This window comes from Tasmannia lanceolata, unplaced genomic scaffold (assembly GCF_043159265.1).
Source record: "Tasmannia lanceolata isolate RefF3 unplaced genomic scaffold, GAP_Taslan_0.1 ptg000020l, whole genome shotgun sequence".
In the NCBI taxonomy this organism is placed as follows: Eukaryota; Viridiplantae; Streptophyta; class Magnoliopsida; order Canellales; family Winteraceae; genus Tasmannia; species Tasmannia lanceolata.
In genome coordinates this window covers 4,935,467-4,952,671 of record NW_027518697.1, presented here as the reverse complement: position 1 = coordinate 4,952,671, position 17,205 = coordinate 4,935,467, and the positions used below count along the sequence as shown (strand labels likewise).

The window sequence follows — 17,205 nt, the reverse complement described above, 5'->3', positions numbered from 1 at the left end:
TGGAGATTCCGACAAGAGTGGACCTAGTAGCGTATAAACGAGGCATAGGTTGATCCAGTCGATTCCGATCTCTACCCCGAAAATGGGAAGTTGGTTGAAGCATTCGTTGAATAAAATGTCTCACGAAAAGTCCCCATGCTCATTAGTCATCTTTGGTTTATCCTTTTCAAGCACAAAACACTACAGTGCGATTTGGATCTGGTGTAAATTTTTTCTGGAACACCCCCCTCTGGAAAATGAGTTTTTCAGTGTGTAGCGGACTTATTTTCCTTGGAAATCCTGGATCAAAATTCTTTCTTGTTTTCCAGGACAATTTTAACCTTCATTGACCGTGGAACATGAAAACTTTTCATTGTTTATGTGGGTTATCTGCTATCCATAATCATAATGGACGAGTTGATTCTTACATGTATGTATCTTCTTTGAATATTTCCATTTTTTGTTTCATTTTATGTCGAAAATTGCTTTGACCTGAACATGATGGTGCTGTGGGGCATGATTCTCAATTTGTGCTTTACCGGTCAAATTTCAGGGTTTTACATATCCGGTTCGAACTCATTATCTGGAGGATGTTCTGGAAATGACTGGCTATAAGTTGACTACGTACAATCAAATTGATGACTATGGGCAAGAAAAGCTGTGGAAAATGCAGAAACAAGCTCTCAGAAAGAGGAAGAGCCAAATTGCTTCTGTTGTTGAGGTATGGTAATCTTGTGAGGCCACATCTCCTTTTTGTTATTGCATATAGTTTTTTTAATTTCCATCTTTCTTTTTTCTATACAACTGATCAGGATGCGCTAGATGCTGCTGATCTTAAAGAGTATAGCTGGAGGACCAAGGAATCCTTATCTTGTTGGAATCCGGATTCTATTGGTTTCAACCTCATAGAAAATGTATTATGCCATATCTGTAGAAAAGAAAGGGCGGGTGCTGTTTTGGTATTCATGACTGGATGGGATGACATAAATTCCTTGAAGGATCAACTCCAAGCTCATCCACTTTTAGGAGATCGAAGCAGAGTTTTGTTGCTTGCATGCCATGGTTCTATGCCCAGCTCGGAGCAGGTAAATGTGTGGTTTTCTCATTGATGGCCTGAATGATTTGAGCCCAAAACATCCATAGTTATTTGTGGAGCCTTGACCTTTTGTGTATCGGAAGTTTTGACCTGCAAATGCTAGCATATTCTTTGAAGAATGTAATAATTTTGGATCCACTTTATGTGCGTACACATATTTCCATATCAAGCATATGACTATCTATCTTTTAGTTACTTCCTATGTGTGCATGAGTGTTGGTGGTTGTACTCCCAGTTTTTAGTTATATATACATGTGTGTGTGTGTGTGTGTGTGTGTGTGTGTGTGTGTGTGTGTGTGTGTGGTGTGTGTGTGTGTGTGTGTGTGTGTGTGTGTGAAACAAGCACCCATGCAAACTTTTTTCCGCATTGTGTTTCTGGAAGTTTGTTGAGTATCTGGTAACATATATCCTTAAGACTTAAGTTTGCTGGGCACTCACACACACACACACACACACACACACACACACATATATATATATATATATATATATATATATATATATATATATATATATATATATATAGAGAGAGAGAGAGAGAGAGAGAGAGAGAGAGAGAGAGAGAGTAGCAGGTACTCCCTGGAGTACATAACTTATCTACTCCCTAGCTTAAAATAACAGTTGGGGCCACATTGTTTGGGTGATCCAAAGCATTCATTTGATGGCCCCTCACATAGATAGGGTGTGCCCAAAAAGTCAGCTCGATAGGATCATCCTAACCCTATGAACTGTGGAGGCCAAAATGGACGTGTATAAACCTGCACAAATCTGTCCATTTTTTTGCCTCCACAGTTCATAGGGTTAGGATGATTCTGTTGAGCTGACTTTTTGGGCACACCCTATCTATGTGGGGGCCCATCAAATGAATGCTTTGGATCACCCAAACAATGTGGCCCCAACTGTTATTTTAAGCTAGGGAGTACATAAGTTATCTACTCCAGGGAGTACCTACTCTTTTCTCACACACACACACACACATATATATAAATATATATATATATATATATATATATATATATATATATATATTTCAAGTGAACCTTTTTGTACGCCCCTTCTCATTAGCGAGAAAGGTTACCGTACGGCATTGACCCTCCACAACGTTATATTTCAAGTGAACCTTTTTTGTATGCCTCTTCTCATTAGCGAGAAAGGTTACCGTATGGCATGGACCGACCACAACGTTATATTTCAAGTGAACCTTTTCGTACGCCTCTTCTCATTAGTGAGAAAGGTTACCATACGGCATGGACCGACCACAACATTATATTTCATGTGAACCTTTTTGTTCGCCTCTTCTCATTAGCGAGAAAGGTTACCATACGGCATGGACCGACCACAACGTTATATTTCAAGTGGACATTTTTTGTATGCCTCTTCTCATTAGCGAGAAAGGTTACCATACGGCATGGACCGACCACAACGTGTATTCCCTGCCATCAAAAGTCTGGCCCATTCACTTTTTAGCCCCTTCACCAGGGCTGGTGAAATGGGTGCCTAGGTTTTTCCCAAGCCTCTGCATCCGTCGATCTAGCTGACGAGATCTCCTTTCGACATGGGATCTGCGTCCGTTAGGTCACGTAATGATCTCCCATCAAATCAATGGTCCCAATCACCGAACAAGTGTGCAGCATGATTAACAAAACAGCATGATAGTATTTACTATGCTGTTTTTGGTGCTATAACAGTAATTCCCCTTGCTTCCTATAGATGGCCTATCCTTCCTATTATTGTTTTATAATATGTGGACTGATTTAGGTTTGGGTAACTTTGACTAAGAACCCTCAAATTTCGCTATAACGCTTAGATGGCTGTTGCAAAATTCGTTGTTTCAGGTGATCCATGTTGTAAATGTCTGTTTGGCCTGAGTAGAAATTGAATTCATTATTGCGAATATAATGAAATGAGTTTTACCTGCAAACTTCTATTTACTTGCGATTGCTGTTAGCTCTACCTTTCACATTTCACACACTGCCTCGTAATCAGATATCCTTTTTTTAAATGGTGTCAAATATTCTGAGTTAGTGTGTTTTTCCCCTCTTTTTTTTCAAGTTACAAACCAATCAGATTACTCATTTGTTTGACTCTCTGTTTCAATGTAATTGGTTCAAGGTTGTCTTTCCTTCAATCCTACGCCTTTACTGCTTGATACTCCTTTTCATGTTCATGATAACTTTTTATTTGGTTTGCCACAGAGGTTAATTTTTGATAAGCCAGAAAATGGAGTGCGGAAAATAGTGCTTGCCACTAACATGGCTGAGACAAGTATTACCATTAATGATGTGGTTTTCGTTGTTGATTGTGGGAAGGCGAAAGAGACATCATATGATGCATTGAACAATACTCCTTGTTTGCTTCCTTCTTGGATCTCCAAGGCTGCTGCTCGACAAGTAAGATTTTGTTTGAGCTTTTTTTTTTCATTGACACAGTTAAGGACTTTAATTTATGATTTTATAGTGACATTTTTCTGTTACATTAATAAACTAGCGAACCTATCATTGATGTTTTCTCTACAGAAAAATGGTCTGTTCAATAGGACTCTGGGAGGTTTTGGTGTCCATATATTTAAATGCTTTTGACCATGTTATGATAAAAAGCCTATGATTTGTGGACACGGACATGGACACGAGTGTCGCGTGTCGACACGGACACGGAGTGTCGGACACGGCCAACTCCCAAAATTTAGAAACGGGGACACGGCTAAAATAGAAAGTACATATAATCAAGATTTGTGAACACGGACTTGCGTGGCGAGTTTCAACACAGATACAAGTTATCTGACATGCCAAACCCTAAAAATCTAGAAATAGTGGCACGCTCATTCACGTACATACATATAAAGTTACTAATGTTACTAACACTTCTAGTAGTACATTTAAGTGTCTAAAAGAGTGTCGACACGTGTGGACACGGGTGTCGTGTCGTGTCGTGTCGGACTCGATACGACACAGGTGTCCACAATAAATTCAAATTGTCGGAAGTAAAAAGCATAACATGTTATGAAAAAAATCATGTATATATTTATACATGATATGTATATATATTTATTTTTTTGAGCATGTTATGAAAAAAATAATGAGATTTATTCATTGGGCTTTTTTGCTTTGCTAATGATATTATCTGGCTTGACCAAGTATCGGTTGTTTGTCTCTCTTTAGCATATTTGAATTATTTGTTTGTTGTATTTTATGATTTTTTGGTTAAAATTTATCAGGTTTTCTACTTTGGTGGAATCCAGATAGATTGGTCACATCATTTCTATGATTTTTCAGTCAAAAGTTACCTGCTTTTCTACTTTGTTTGATTCCAAATAGATTGGCCACATCATTTCATCTGTCACATTAATTTGAAACTTAGAACTCAAACCTGCAACTCGACTGTGCCAACTGAGACTCCATGGATTTGTTGTAGGGGCATAAATTGCTTCTTTTTAATAATTGTAGAATTTGGTTCAGTCACCAAGAGATGAATCTTGGTTCTTAGTGCTGACTTCTAGTATCAAATATTGAGGACATTAGGCTCCATTTTCTTCTCATACAAATTTTCCTTGACACGTGAAGAGGAAACATAATATCCATTGAAAATTAACACTGACATATTTAACTTTCGAATCTTCCTTTACTGTTACCGGGAAAAAACAATTTTGCATATGGGTCCCCATATCACTCTTGATGTCTTTAACGGTTGTCTGCGTTGAAGATAGTCGAATTATGAGACTAGAGTATTTTGATCATTTGACCACATGCTGTATAAATAACATTACCATTATTTCCAAAATTAATTGTGCAATTTTGACTTCACTCTCTTTCAGCACTTCGCTCTTCTATATCTTTATGGATCATTATCTTTAAATGATTCTTTACATGGAATCAAATCTTTGAGTCGTCAAAAATAAAAATCCAAGGGCCTTAATCACAATCAGGGTATCTTTTGTCCCTTATGTTCTTCTCATCTTCGTATTTATCATTCATGACATTCCTATCCTGTATTTCTTTCCCTTTTCTATCAAATAAAAAACGTAGGTTTTCCGTTTTCACGTTCGCACTCTTCAATTGCCCAAATCCAGGAACGCTGGGTTTTTCATAGCTTCATTTTCTTTAATCTCAATTACATTTAGGGTTAGGTTTCCAATGCCAACCCCACTAATGGTCACAACCATGAATGTTCAGCTTATTTGTACTTGTTAATCATAACCTTAGGATAATGTTTTGCAAATGTTGATAAGATATGGACTGTTAGATCTGTTGACACTTCCTGACTTCTTGGGTGTTTCCCATAGCCACAAATTGTCTCAGGAATTTATCGGGAAGGGTGTATGTCGAGGTGTTTTATTTTATTTTTTGTTAATTTTAGGTTTATATGGAGAAAAATAAAAAATATATATAAATACATAATATATAAGAATATAAAATTGATGAGCAAAATTAGGACAAAAAATAATATTGTGAATTTGCAGCAATATTTTTGCCGTGAAAATTAAAATATGAAGATGCCTAATTGATTTTTCAAAATTGCGGGAAAATTTCGAGGGAACATCGTTTTATAAACAATTACAAAATACTGCAATATTTTTGACTGGCTAAGGATATTGACAGTTTGATACTACCATGTTTTAATAATTACACAAACTCAGCCCGTATTTTCTTCTTTAATTGGCTCGTGAGAGTTTTTTGGGAACTATAATAACCTTTGACAACTGTTTAAATAATAAAAGATAAGATGAGTTAGTGCAGTTATCAAAACATTGCAATGCCGATATCAGTACCCTTTTTGAAAATGTCGGAGATATCTGTGACTATGGTGCTTCCAAATGTCTAAGTAATCTCATTTAATCCCATCAGTATAGATTCAAGCATACTTTATAAGCCCTAGCTAAATTGAATCTAGTTTTACTCAATTAGTGCCTATGACATGATTTCTCTATGTTAAGATTCTACAAGCTTTTGGTTAAGTTTCCTTTCCTTTTGGGCCTGCATCAATTCTAGTATCATTGCTTTTGGTTGTGATGTCTTCATACATGAGTAAGATATCAATGAGTGGGTTGTTGGAAATTGCAGAGAGATCGACTATTGATAAAGTTGGCTAATCAAATGGATAGCTTTGAAGAAAAATCAAGCATCTGATAAGTGTGTGGATCACAATCGATATAGTCAACTCGAGAAATCTTTTCCATGAGACAGGGAATGGATGACAACGTGATAATGCAAGAAGAATGAAAAAACATGCTTTGACGTTCAGTGCAACCTATTGTTAATCCAATTTGGCAGGGATATTTCGTCAAGAAACCTATGAGTTGCCCATCTTTTTGTATGTGCATGTGTGAAGGAGTTGGAATCATGTCGAAATTCTTGTAGGTTGCTCAGATTGCAAGAACACAGATTTGGCCGACTATTTTTTTTTTTTTTTGAAATGGTATTTAGCCAAAGTCTTTTCGAGCGTAAATCCAATCGAGGCAATATTGGATTGTATTTTCTTGTCCGAAATGCCCAAGACACGGCAACATGCTATCTACCGCTCCAAGAGCTCAGCCAAACAGATTTGGCACCGAAGGCAACTCTCGGGCAGATCAAGCCCCTCATATACTCGTCCTGATTTCTACCCGAGCCACAACGATAAGTCAACGACAAAGACCTACTTGTTGGGATTATTTTGCGAGCCGAAGGTGATGAGGGACTTTTTGATCCCTCACTCAACAGGGGGAGAGATGATGGGGGACCATCTAGGACCAGGGAGAGAAATCCAAGTGAGGTCGGACCAATATCTCTTCAGGTGGGGCTGCCTGACTCATGACATCTCCAACCCCATGATCTGGGCCAATACCTCTTCAAGTGGGGCCCAAAATCAAGTTAATCTGTGTTGCCTGTCCATCTTATTGCATTCGAGTTTCACAAGTAGACCGCATTCGACTTTCACAAGGAGCCCTAGCTTTTCCTAGTTTGAACCGTAAAGACACCTAGAACCATTATTTCAAACTGTAGTACTTCACGTCATATTGCATCCATCAACTTTACATCAAACCTTAGATCTCTTAATTTTCTTTCCTTTTGGTTCTGCATAAAAAATAAAAGGAGATGATATTCACACTCCTTTTTTATCGGCTTCCCACAATCTATTGTACACTTCTCTTTTTGGTTGTACAATTCCACGGAGCTCTCAAGAGACAATAAAAGAGGCTTAGAATAAAGAGAGGCTTAGAATAAACTAGCCAGAGAGGTATGGAGTCGCATTCTGGGCAGATTTCATATAGCTTGGGTATTCACGGCTTCGCTTGCAGATGTAATGGAAGGCTGGCCATTTGTCCCATGGAAAAAGAAGGGTAGGATTCTGTGGAATCTATCCTTTCTTGCCATGATCTGTGTGCTATGGTAAGAGAGGAATAATCAGGTGTTTAAAGGAAACTCCAAGAGACCCTTCTTTCTCGCCAATAAAGCTATAGCCTTCACTATTGCTTGGGCAAAAGCTATTCCGTGTTTCATGTTTTTGTCAGCCCGTGGTACGGGTGGAAGGAAATTTGTTACACTTCATAATCGAGCCCCGAGATTGTGCAAGTGTGGAAACCTCCCGACCCTGGCTTCTTAAAGCTAAACTTACGATGGGTCTAGTTTGGGAAATGCGGGGCCTTTGGGTATCGGAGGTGTTCTTAGAGACGAGAATGGTTTTGTAAAATGGGCCTTCTCGGGACCGGCAGAGATAGTGGACTCAAGTGAAGCAGAAGTTCGTGTGGCCTTTCAAGGAATTAAGCTTCTCGAAAATGAGATCTTGGACAAACTCATTTTGGAAGGGGATTCTCTTAATGTCATAAGATGGCTTAGTGGTGCCCACCCTTATCCTTGGAGGTTCGCTAGCTTTTTTGAGGAGATTTTAGATCGGGTGGGCGAATCTTCCCCCTCTTTCTGTCATGTAAGGAGGTCGGCTAATGATGTAGCCAACAGGTTGGCTAGAGAAGGGGTATCAAAAGAGGACTTGGATCTTTACGATTCTCTCCCTCATTGATGCTTGTTCTCCGCCCCCATTTTTGGGGTTTCTTTTTCTTTTCTATCCTTTTGTATCTCTTTATCTTGCTGTATTGACCATCTTGGTCTCCATTCTTTTAATGAAATCTTCACCATTCACAAAAAAAAAAAAAAAGAATAAAGAGAGGAGTGCCAATATCAAAATTTCAATACAAGAGGGGTGTGTGTGTCATTTTCCCAAATAAAATGGTTTATGGTTCATAGTGCTATATTCACACTCAATTGTTTTGCATGTAACCACAAATATTTTTGTTAAGAAGGCAAAGTGGTGCCAAAGTTTCTAGATTATTGCTCCAATTTTTATGGAGTTGCTGCATATGGATCTTTCTGTTTGTTTTTTACTGTATCACCTAAACTTAGATATTTGAGATATGTCAAAAGGTACTTTTCCATTTTATGGATGAAGCTATTTGACTTTTTCACATTTTCTTGATACTGGCTTATGTGGTATTTATGCAGAGAAGAGGAAGAGCTGGCCGTGTTCAGCCTGGCGAGTGTTACCATCTCTATCCCCGATGTGTATATGATGCTTTTGCAGATTACCAATTGCCAGAACTTCTGAGGACACCCTTACAATCTCTTTGTTTGCAAATCAAAAGTCTAAAGCTCGGAAGTATTTCTGAATTCTTATCTAGGGCTTTGCAATCGCCAGAACTATTGTCGGTATGCCTAGATTATGGCATAATTTATTTTATTTTATTTTTTTAATGGTAGAATTCATTAAAAAAGACCGAGGCGGTCAGTATGTACAAATAGAAAACAAACAGTATAAAGAAGGCAATACACCCTCAATGGGGAAGAAAATCAAATTTCTCCAAGGACTCCAAATCAACCCCCCTCCTGGCTTGTGAATCCGCCTCTCCATTTGCCTATCTCCTAACATGATTGAACCTCACATGAGAGTCTCCGATAATATCAAGGATTTCATTAAAAAAATCCGCAAACCTCCACGGGAATTTATGAGAGCCGGACAACCATCGGATGACATTTTTGGAATCTCCTTCCACAACAATATTATTAAAATTCTCCCCTTCAAGCAGCTTAATACATTGATGAGCAGGCCTTACTTCCGCCTCATTCGAATCAGCAGTCCCAATCGGTCCGGCAAAAGACCAAATCACTACACCCAAATCATCCCTTAGGAGCCCACCAATACCCGCAGGACCGGGATTACCAATACTAGATCCATCAAAGTTAAGCTTACGCAAGCCATACCCCGGAGGTTCCCACTCTTGTACAATATTATTCCTCCTGTCACTACTCGAGCAAACCTCTAACCATCCATACCATAGAAGCATCACTTATTTTCTACCTATAATTTAAATACTCACATGGAAAATCTTGTGTGTTGACGATACTTAAAAAATTCGTGACGTCTAAAAAACATGATCTTCTCATTATTTTGCTTTTACTCAGCAATATTTTTCCAATATTTTCATGAGATTTCATTTCAACTTATAGTTATCTTTTTAATATATTTATTTTTTAGTTTTTATATGATTTATTTATTTTATTTTTGTGTTTCTGATGATATCCCGAGGAACTAGTCAGAATAAAATCTCCTGACAAATCCCAAAAAATGATGTCGGTGTGTGCAACATCATCCGTTGGTTCCAGATATTTGATAACAAATTTATAAAGCTTTTCTGGCACTTGTGTTCATAATTTTAAATTTCCACCAAGACTGACACGAAATGACTAAAATGTTTCTGTTTCCATCCCTACCAAAACATATACCAAAACCAAAACGCATAGCGGAACCAAAGTCGTAAGTCTAGTAGTTGTACATTATACCAGTATACTCAACTCAACTCAACTCAACTAAGCCTTTATACCAGTATATGTTACATAATTATATTTATGTGAATTGCATGTAAAATATAGTGTATCAATTATGTAAAAATATGTATATTAATTGAGAGAACTGTTTCTGAGCTTGAGCTCAGATAAGCTTATGTGACCTCGAGCTCCAAAACAGTGTTGGGTCCACATTTTTGGGGTGATTGAAAGCATTCATTTGAAAGGCCCTTACATAGATAAGGTGTCCACAAAAAATCAAGTCCATAGGATCATCCAAACCCATCAATTTGTGGAGGGCAAAATAGGCAGATAACTTCCATTTGTGGAGGGAAAATGGGCAGATTTGTGGAGAAACAATATCTGCCCATTTTTGCCCTCCACAAGTGGATGGGTTATGATGATCCTATGGACCTGGTTTTTGGTACACACCCTATCTATGTAAGGGCCTTTCAAATGAATGCTTTGGATCACCCCAAAAATGTGGGCCCACATGAGACTATCGAGCTCATTAACCGTTATCTCATGTTAATTATTCAATGTCAAACAATTCTGGGTATTTTTTTTTTTTGCTTATGTGATTGTTTTTTAGTGTGTATTTGTGCTTATTCTAGAACTTCCCGAAGATTTATCTTAAATGTCCATGATTTGCATATGTTTCAGTAATTTTACAGGATTTCCACAGAAATTTCCATCCAAAACTGACATATTTTCATTTACATCACGATTGAAATGCATGCCAAAACAAAACCTGAAAACCTTGTGTTTTATTCATAATATGACCTCTGTAATTGCATCTCTTTCAGTTATAGCAGTTTCTGAACCACATATTTTTATTATAGGTTCAAAATGCTGTTGAATATTTAAAAATTATTGGAGCTCTGGATGAGGCGGAAAATTTGTCTGTTCTAGGTATGTGAACTTGGCTGTTACAATTGTATATAGATGTAGGTTGCCTACATTTGACAATATAGTTTTTGAAGGTCATTCAATTAGTTGCGCTTTGGAAAAATGTACCTCATTCTACGTAACTCTTTTGACAGGACGCCACTTGTCAATGCTTCCAGTGGAGCCCAAACTTGGCAAGATGCTCATATTAGGGACTATTTTCAACTGCCTTGATCCCATCTTAACTATTGTTGCTGGGCTAAGCGTTAGAGATCCATTTTTAATGCCATATGACAAAAAAGATGTAAGCCTGCCAAATTGTATTTTAGTGATGTTCATCTGTTAAAGCTGTCCTAATTAACTGTTTTTTTTTTCAGGTTCTTTTGTTTATTTTTCCTAATTTTTCTATTTGCTTAATATATGCTGCTTTAGAATATGTCCTCTTGTAGATTCTCACTTATTCTCTGCCCTATATGTGATTTTCTTTCTAACAGTTAGATTCACCAGATCACATTATGCACCCGTTTTAGCTTCAAGAATCAATTAAATTTTTTATGATTATACCATTGGATCCTCATCCCCAAGGGTACATTTACTTGCTATTTGGTATATTTGTTTGAGATACTTTGATGATATTCTTTGTTGTTGCATCCATATTCATTAATCATTATATACATTGTGAGGAACCAACTCCTAATACCTATAAATTTATCATTCAAGCTATAATTTGGCTGACACTTTGAATTTATTGCAGACACATGTGTCGTGTCGTGTCGTGTCCGACACGACATCCGTGTCCACACGTGTCGAGACTCCTTTAGACACTTTTAAGTGTACTGCTAGAAGTGTCAGTAACTTTGTATGTAGCTACATGGATGAGTGTGCCACTGTTTCTAGATTTTTAGGGATTTCCACTTTAGATACCTCGTATTCGTCTCGAAACTCGGTACACGAATCTGTTTTCACAAATCGTGATTATATGTACTTTCTATTTTAGCCGTGTCCCCGTTTCTAAATTTTGGAAGTTTGCCGTGTCTGACACTTCGTGTCCGTGTCGACACACGACACTCGTGTCCCTGTCCACAAATCATAGCATTCAAGTAAATAACTAATCTAGTGCTCTTAGTCATTAGAGAGTATTTTAGTCCAAAAGTATCAAGTTTTGTTTAGGGTTCTAGAAATTTCTAGTTCTCTTCGTTTTCTTTTATATTGTAAGCCTCGTGACACTTTTCTTTATGATGATGATGATGGATGCTATAATGGAATGATGAATGAATAAAAATTTGAAGTTTTTTCTCCCGTGTGGATGTGATGTTCGTTCTTCGGGGTGCAATGCCTTGATCCTTCCTCCTCGACGCTTTTATTTATTGAGCTGTAATTTTTATATTTCTTTTTTGTACTTTTCGACCATCTCGGTTTTTTTAATGAATTCCACCATTCAAAAACAAAAAAAATGCCTTGATCCTTTTCATGCGATGCCTAGGGTTCCCTTCGTGCAAAGCATCGGGATTGCTAATATTATTCGAGCATAATTTTCTTCTTCTTTGGTGAGATGCAAAGGAAAACTCTTGGTGGGATGCCTTGAGGTAAATATCTTGTTTTTTATTACTTGAAGTCTAGATTTTTCCTATTTTATTTGTTTTTTCTTGGTTTCCTCTACAAAAGCAATATGCACGGGTACCAAAAATATTCTTTCCCTTTGCTTAAACCCTCAAAACCCTAATTTTTCTTTTTGTTTAACCCATACCATCTCAATCTAAACTATGCGTCCTTTAATCCCAAAACCCTTGTCTGCACCTTCCCGGCATACGTATGCACCCTTCCAAACTTACCCTAAACCGGGGAGAAATATTTTTCCGGCTTAATTACAAATTTTAGGACCCCAACCCCAAATTTCCACCTATCTTTTCCACCCCTATTCCCAAATATATTTCTCCTTATTCTTAAACCATATAGATTTTTCAATTTCTCTTAAACTCAAAACGCCTTCAAGAATTTGCTCTAAACTTCTCAATTTGTGATTAAAATTAGTAGACATAATCACTTCCATACATTCATCCTACATCAGTTTGGTGTCAGAGCGAAGTATTAGTCATTCCTTCGATTTTCCTACATCAAATTTGGTATCAGAGCTTAGGTTGGAAACATGTCGTCTAGATGAGTGCTGATCGAATAGTTGAGTTATGGAATGCCTAAACGCTGAATTTGATGGGTTCCTATCCCACTTTGATTGCGTAGATCGTACACTCCAAGATTTTCATGTACCTCTTCTAGCCTTGCAGACTCCTTGGGTTGCACAGAATCAATTCATGTCGGGGCAATCATTATACTCGACAGGGTCAAGTCCTCTAAAGTGGGGGAGTATGATGGTGGACCATCCAAAATGCCATGAAGAATCAAGGAGTTAAGAAGATGGTGCTCATTGTTCTTGTTAGAAAATTTTTATTTAGTTTTTAGAATATTATTTTTGTCTTTTTAAGTCATAGGAGTAATAGAGTCTTTTTCCATCAAAATCACTGAATTTCTTTGGGTTATTGGTGTTTTAAATAGGCCCCACATTTTTTACCAAAATTTTTAGTACGGAGAGAGTCTTGAAGTCATTTGAGAGTATTTTAGTTTAGTTCAGAAGTGTCAAGTTTTGTTTAGGGTTTTAGAAGTTTCTAATTCTCTTCTTTTTTCTTATATATTGTAAGCTCAGGGCACTTTTCTTTTATGATTAGAATGATGATGCTGTAATGGAATGATGAATGAATAAAGATATGTTGATGATTTTTCCGTCTTGGAAAAATTTCGAGGTTGTCATTTTTTCAAGAAAATTGCAAAACACTGCAAATTTTTTTTTTTTAATTTTAAAATCAGAGATATTTTCACTGATTCCAAGAAGGAACTTCGTGTAAACAGCCTAATGATGATGTGAATTGTTGCTGGTGTGCTAAATGATAATTGTAAATTTCTGATTAACTTCCATATCTGTAGGTTCATTATACCCCATGTTTCTTGCCGAAAATATTGGAAGAGAAAATTCTGTCTAGTAATGTGGGTATGATATCTGTCTTTGGTGGTTTCTTTTCCAGCTTGCAGAATCTGCAAAATCTCAGTTCACCGCGCGTGATTATAGTGATCATCTCACACTGGTCCGAGCCTACGATGGTTGGAAAGACGCTGAAAGGGAGCAGAATGGATATGAATACTGCTGGAGGAATTTTCTCTCACTTCAAACTCTAAAAGCAATCGATTCCCTTAGAAAACAATTCCTTTTTCTCCTCAAGGATACTGGTCTGGTTGACAATTTTGGCACATGCAATAAGTGGAGCCATGATGAACACCTCATCCGAGCGGTCATATGTGCTGGTCTGTATCCTGGAATTTCCTCTGTTGTGGTGAGTTATTAACTTAATGTTATTATTCTTATTTTTACTTTTTAGATGGTAATGAGCACTAATCTTAAGCTCTTTTTCAGAATAAGGATAAGTCAATATCGTTAAAGACATTTGATGATGGTCCAGTCTTACTTTACTCTGTAAGTTCTGCTTTTAGTGTGGTTGTTACTACTGATATTTGGTTTTGCAATGAATTACTGTGATCCATACTTCCTACGTCAATGTATCTATGATGTGGTAGTTTGTGATTTTTATGCTATTAACTCTTTATTCCTTATATTCTCCAGAACTCGGTCAATGCCCGCGAACAAAAAATTCCATACCCATGGCTTGTTTTTAATGAGAAGGTGAAAGTAAACTCAGTGTTCATCAGGGATTCAACAGCAGTATCTGACTCGGTAATGCTTCTATTTGGGGGAGACATCTCTTGCGGAGGACTTGTGAGTACCCTACGGATTATTCATGGATGGCTGTCATTTCCACTGTTAAGTTCTGGCATGTTTTACCTGTTCTCTTTCATGTTAAAGAAACTTACTTGATCATTTACCTGTGTGACAGGATGGGCACTTAAAAATGTTGGGTGGATACTTGGAATTCTTCATGAAACCTTCTCTAGCAGAAACTTATCTCAACCTAAAGCAAGAGCTTGAGGACCTAATCCAAAAGAAAGTAAGCAGTACTGTTAATTTTTCCATTTTTCAACCTTGTTACATTTTTAGCAGCAGCTACTGATGTAGCAAATCATTCTTGTAGAGATCTATTATTTTGACATAATTCTTACTGCAGGAATTTGTGGTGTAATATTTTATTTATATAGATATGTTAGCTTCTAAAGGATTCATTAGCCGGCCCCAACTAGTTTGGGACAAAGGCTTAGTCGAGTTGAGTTGGGTGATATATTAGCCTCTCGAGGTACCTTCATCTAATACATCAAGTCCATGTCCTAATCGCTATGCTGATCCAGGTGCAAGTTACATGGAAGCGTAACAAAATCCACATTGAATCGTATTTTTACAAGATTGGGGAAAAATTTTACCCCTATTTATGAGATTTCCACCGAAATTTTAGAGATACCGAAAAATTTTCACAGAATTTTACAAGATTTCGACCGAAACCGAAATATTTTGCTGTTCATGATGGCCAAAACCTAAACCTAAACCTAAGTTTAAAACCTTGCATGGATGACAGTAGTCTCTTCTCTCCCAAAAGGCTTCATATCATCTGTTGTTATTGCTGATTTCAACTGTTTTTGTTGCCACTTAATATTTCTTACGGCATGACTATTGATGGCAGCTTCTGAATCCCAAAGCTGACATTGATGTCAACGAACGGCTCCTATCGGCAGTTCGCTTGCTAGTTTCCGAAGACCCTTGTGCTGGAAGGTTTGTCTTTGGTCGGCAGGAGGTAAAAAAGCCCATGAAATCAGCGGCTTTGCTATCAAGAGGTGGCAATGCTCCTGGTGGTGATAATTCAAAGAGCCAGTTACAAACATTGGTTACGAGAGCTGGACATGGGGCACCAATTTACCAAACAAAAGCACTGAAGAACAACCAGTTCAGGGCCTCAGTCGAGTTTAATGGGATGCAGTTTATCGGAAAACCATGCAATAACAAAAAACTTGCAGAAAAAGATGCGGCGGCAGAGGCATTGCAATGGCTGACGGGCGGGAATCCTTCGCCACAGCATGAAAACATCGACCATGTGTCTATGCTGCTGAAAAAGAGCAAGAAAAAACAGCACAGGAAAGCCTAAATACAAAGTACAATTCAAAGCTAAATGGTGGTGTGCATTATTTGAAAAATTTTAATGTCGAAGAAATTTTTTTTGTGGAATTCTTTCGAATCACGATGTGGGTTCGATCTGTTTGAGGCAGAAATTAAGCTAGATGGAGTATCTGCCGAGTTATGCGGGGGTTTTGACGATGATTTATCTCTTACTAGTGGTTTATATTACGGGGTCCTTGCAGTCTCCGAAGGCAAAGGAAAATGCGGTAGTATCGTCAAGCTAATTGAGTGGAAAGATAGAAATTACAATTGAGATTCTGCAATGGAGAATGGAAGATTACATCCATTTTCAGTACAAAAGATGGAACTCTATCAGAGGGGTGACAAAGAAACATCATTTGTATATTAACCATTATTGTTTAGAGTTATCAAGTAACAATGTAGGATATACATGCTTATGAATGTAGCTGATTATATTGTATTAACAGTTTCCCTATATGTTTTGGAGAAATGCATCCGGTTATGGATGTAAGTTTCTTGCATTCAGATCTCTTGCCTTGTTAAAAGATATACAAAATAAGCTTCATTGTTCCAGGTGGTTTAGTTTTATTGATAGTTAAATGGGGGAGGAAAAGGGCTCTTTTTTTCCTTCATAAGGTGGCAATGGAGCCCATTCTTCAGTGAGACATGCCATGTGAAGATCTCAATCATTGACAGACTCTTCTCCTCCAAGTTTGGTGGGTAAAGAAGGTGGAAGGTCTTATTAGTCCTGATGGAAATGGCATGTGAAAATTTAGGTTTGTAGTTAATGTCTTCTTAGGATATGTTTGTCAGCCATGAAAAATTATTCCATAGAATATTTGTGGGCCCAATTGTGAGAGAGGAGCTGAGCAGGGAGTGGGGAGAGATTTGAGAGGGCGAAAGTGGAGAGAGCACAAAGAGAGAATGAGAAGCCTCCAATTATCAATGAAAAAAATTGCTCTACTTCCGATCTAGTTATCTTTTTCCCCAAGAAATCCAAGCAAAAAACCACCTTTTTCTTGGATTTTGTTGGGAATAGACAAGCATGACTCATAAACAAACAAGCAAGAGACAACCTGGAGACATCCCTGACAGTCTCTTGAGATATCAAGTACTATATATTGGCAACCAAACAACGGGGTTTTGTTGACATGGCACCCAAAAGCCAAGCAAAACCCCTAAGCCATCCATTCATATCCTTGTCATTGTCATGCATGATTTGCTTTTACCCTTTAATGAATACACAAGACAAAGAAACATGGCGCGGCATGCCTGATTTCAAGAACAGCAATAATATTTCCTTAACT

The 17,205-nt window shown here is 37.6% G+C and overlaps 1 protein-coding gene across 1 annotated transcript in view; it reads left to right on the top strand.

Moving 5' to 3' along the window:
- Positions 1-16,423, top strand: part of LOC143854002 (DExH-box ATP-dependent RNA helicase DExH3-like) — a 43,451-nt gene extending 27,028 nt beyond the window's left edge. The window contains exons 9-19 of the mRNA XM_077363700.1: positions 533-700; positions 792-1,064; positions 3,271-3,465; positions 8,548-8,751; positions 10,728-10,797; positions 10,929-11,077; positions 13,848-14,153; positions 14,234-14,293; positions 14,441-14,593; positions 14,712-14,822; positions 15,447-16,423. Of these exons, the coding sequence (XP_077219815.1) occupies positions 533-700; positions 792-1,064; positions 3,271-3,465; positions 8,548-8,751; positions 10,728-10,797; positions 10,929-11,077; positions 13,848-14,153; positions 14,234-14,293; positions 14,441-14,593; positions 14,712-14,822; positions 15,447-15,905 (2,148 nt within the window). The 3' untranslated portion in view covers positions 15,906-16,423. The remainder of the gene's footprint in view (positions 1-532; positions 701-791; positions 1,065-3,270; positions 3,466-8,547; positions 8,752-10,727; positions 10,798-10,928; positions 11,078-13,847; positions 14,154-14,233; positions 14,294-14,440; positions 14,594-14,711; positions 14,823-15,446) is intronic.
- The last annotated feature ends 782 nt before the right edge of the window (positions 16,424-17,205 follow it).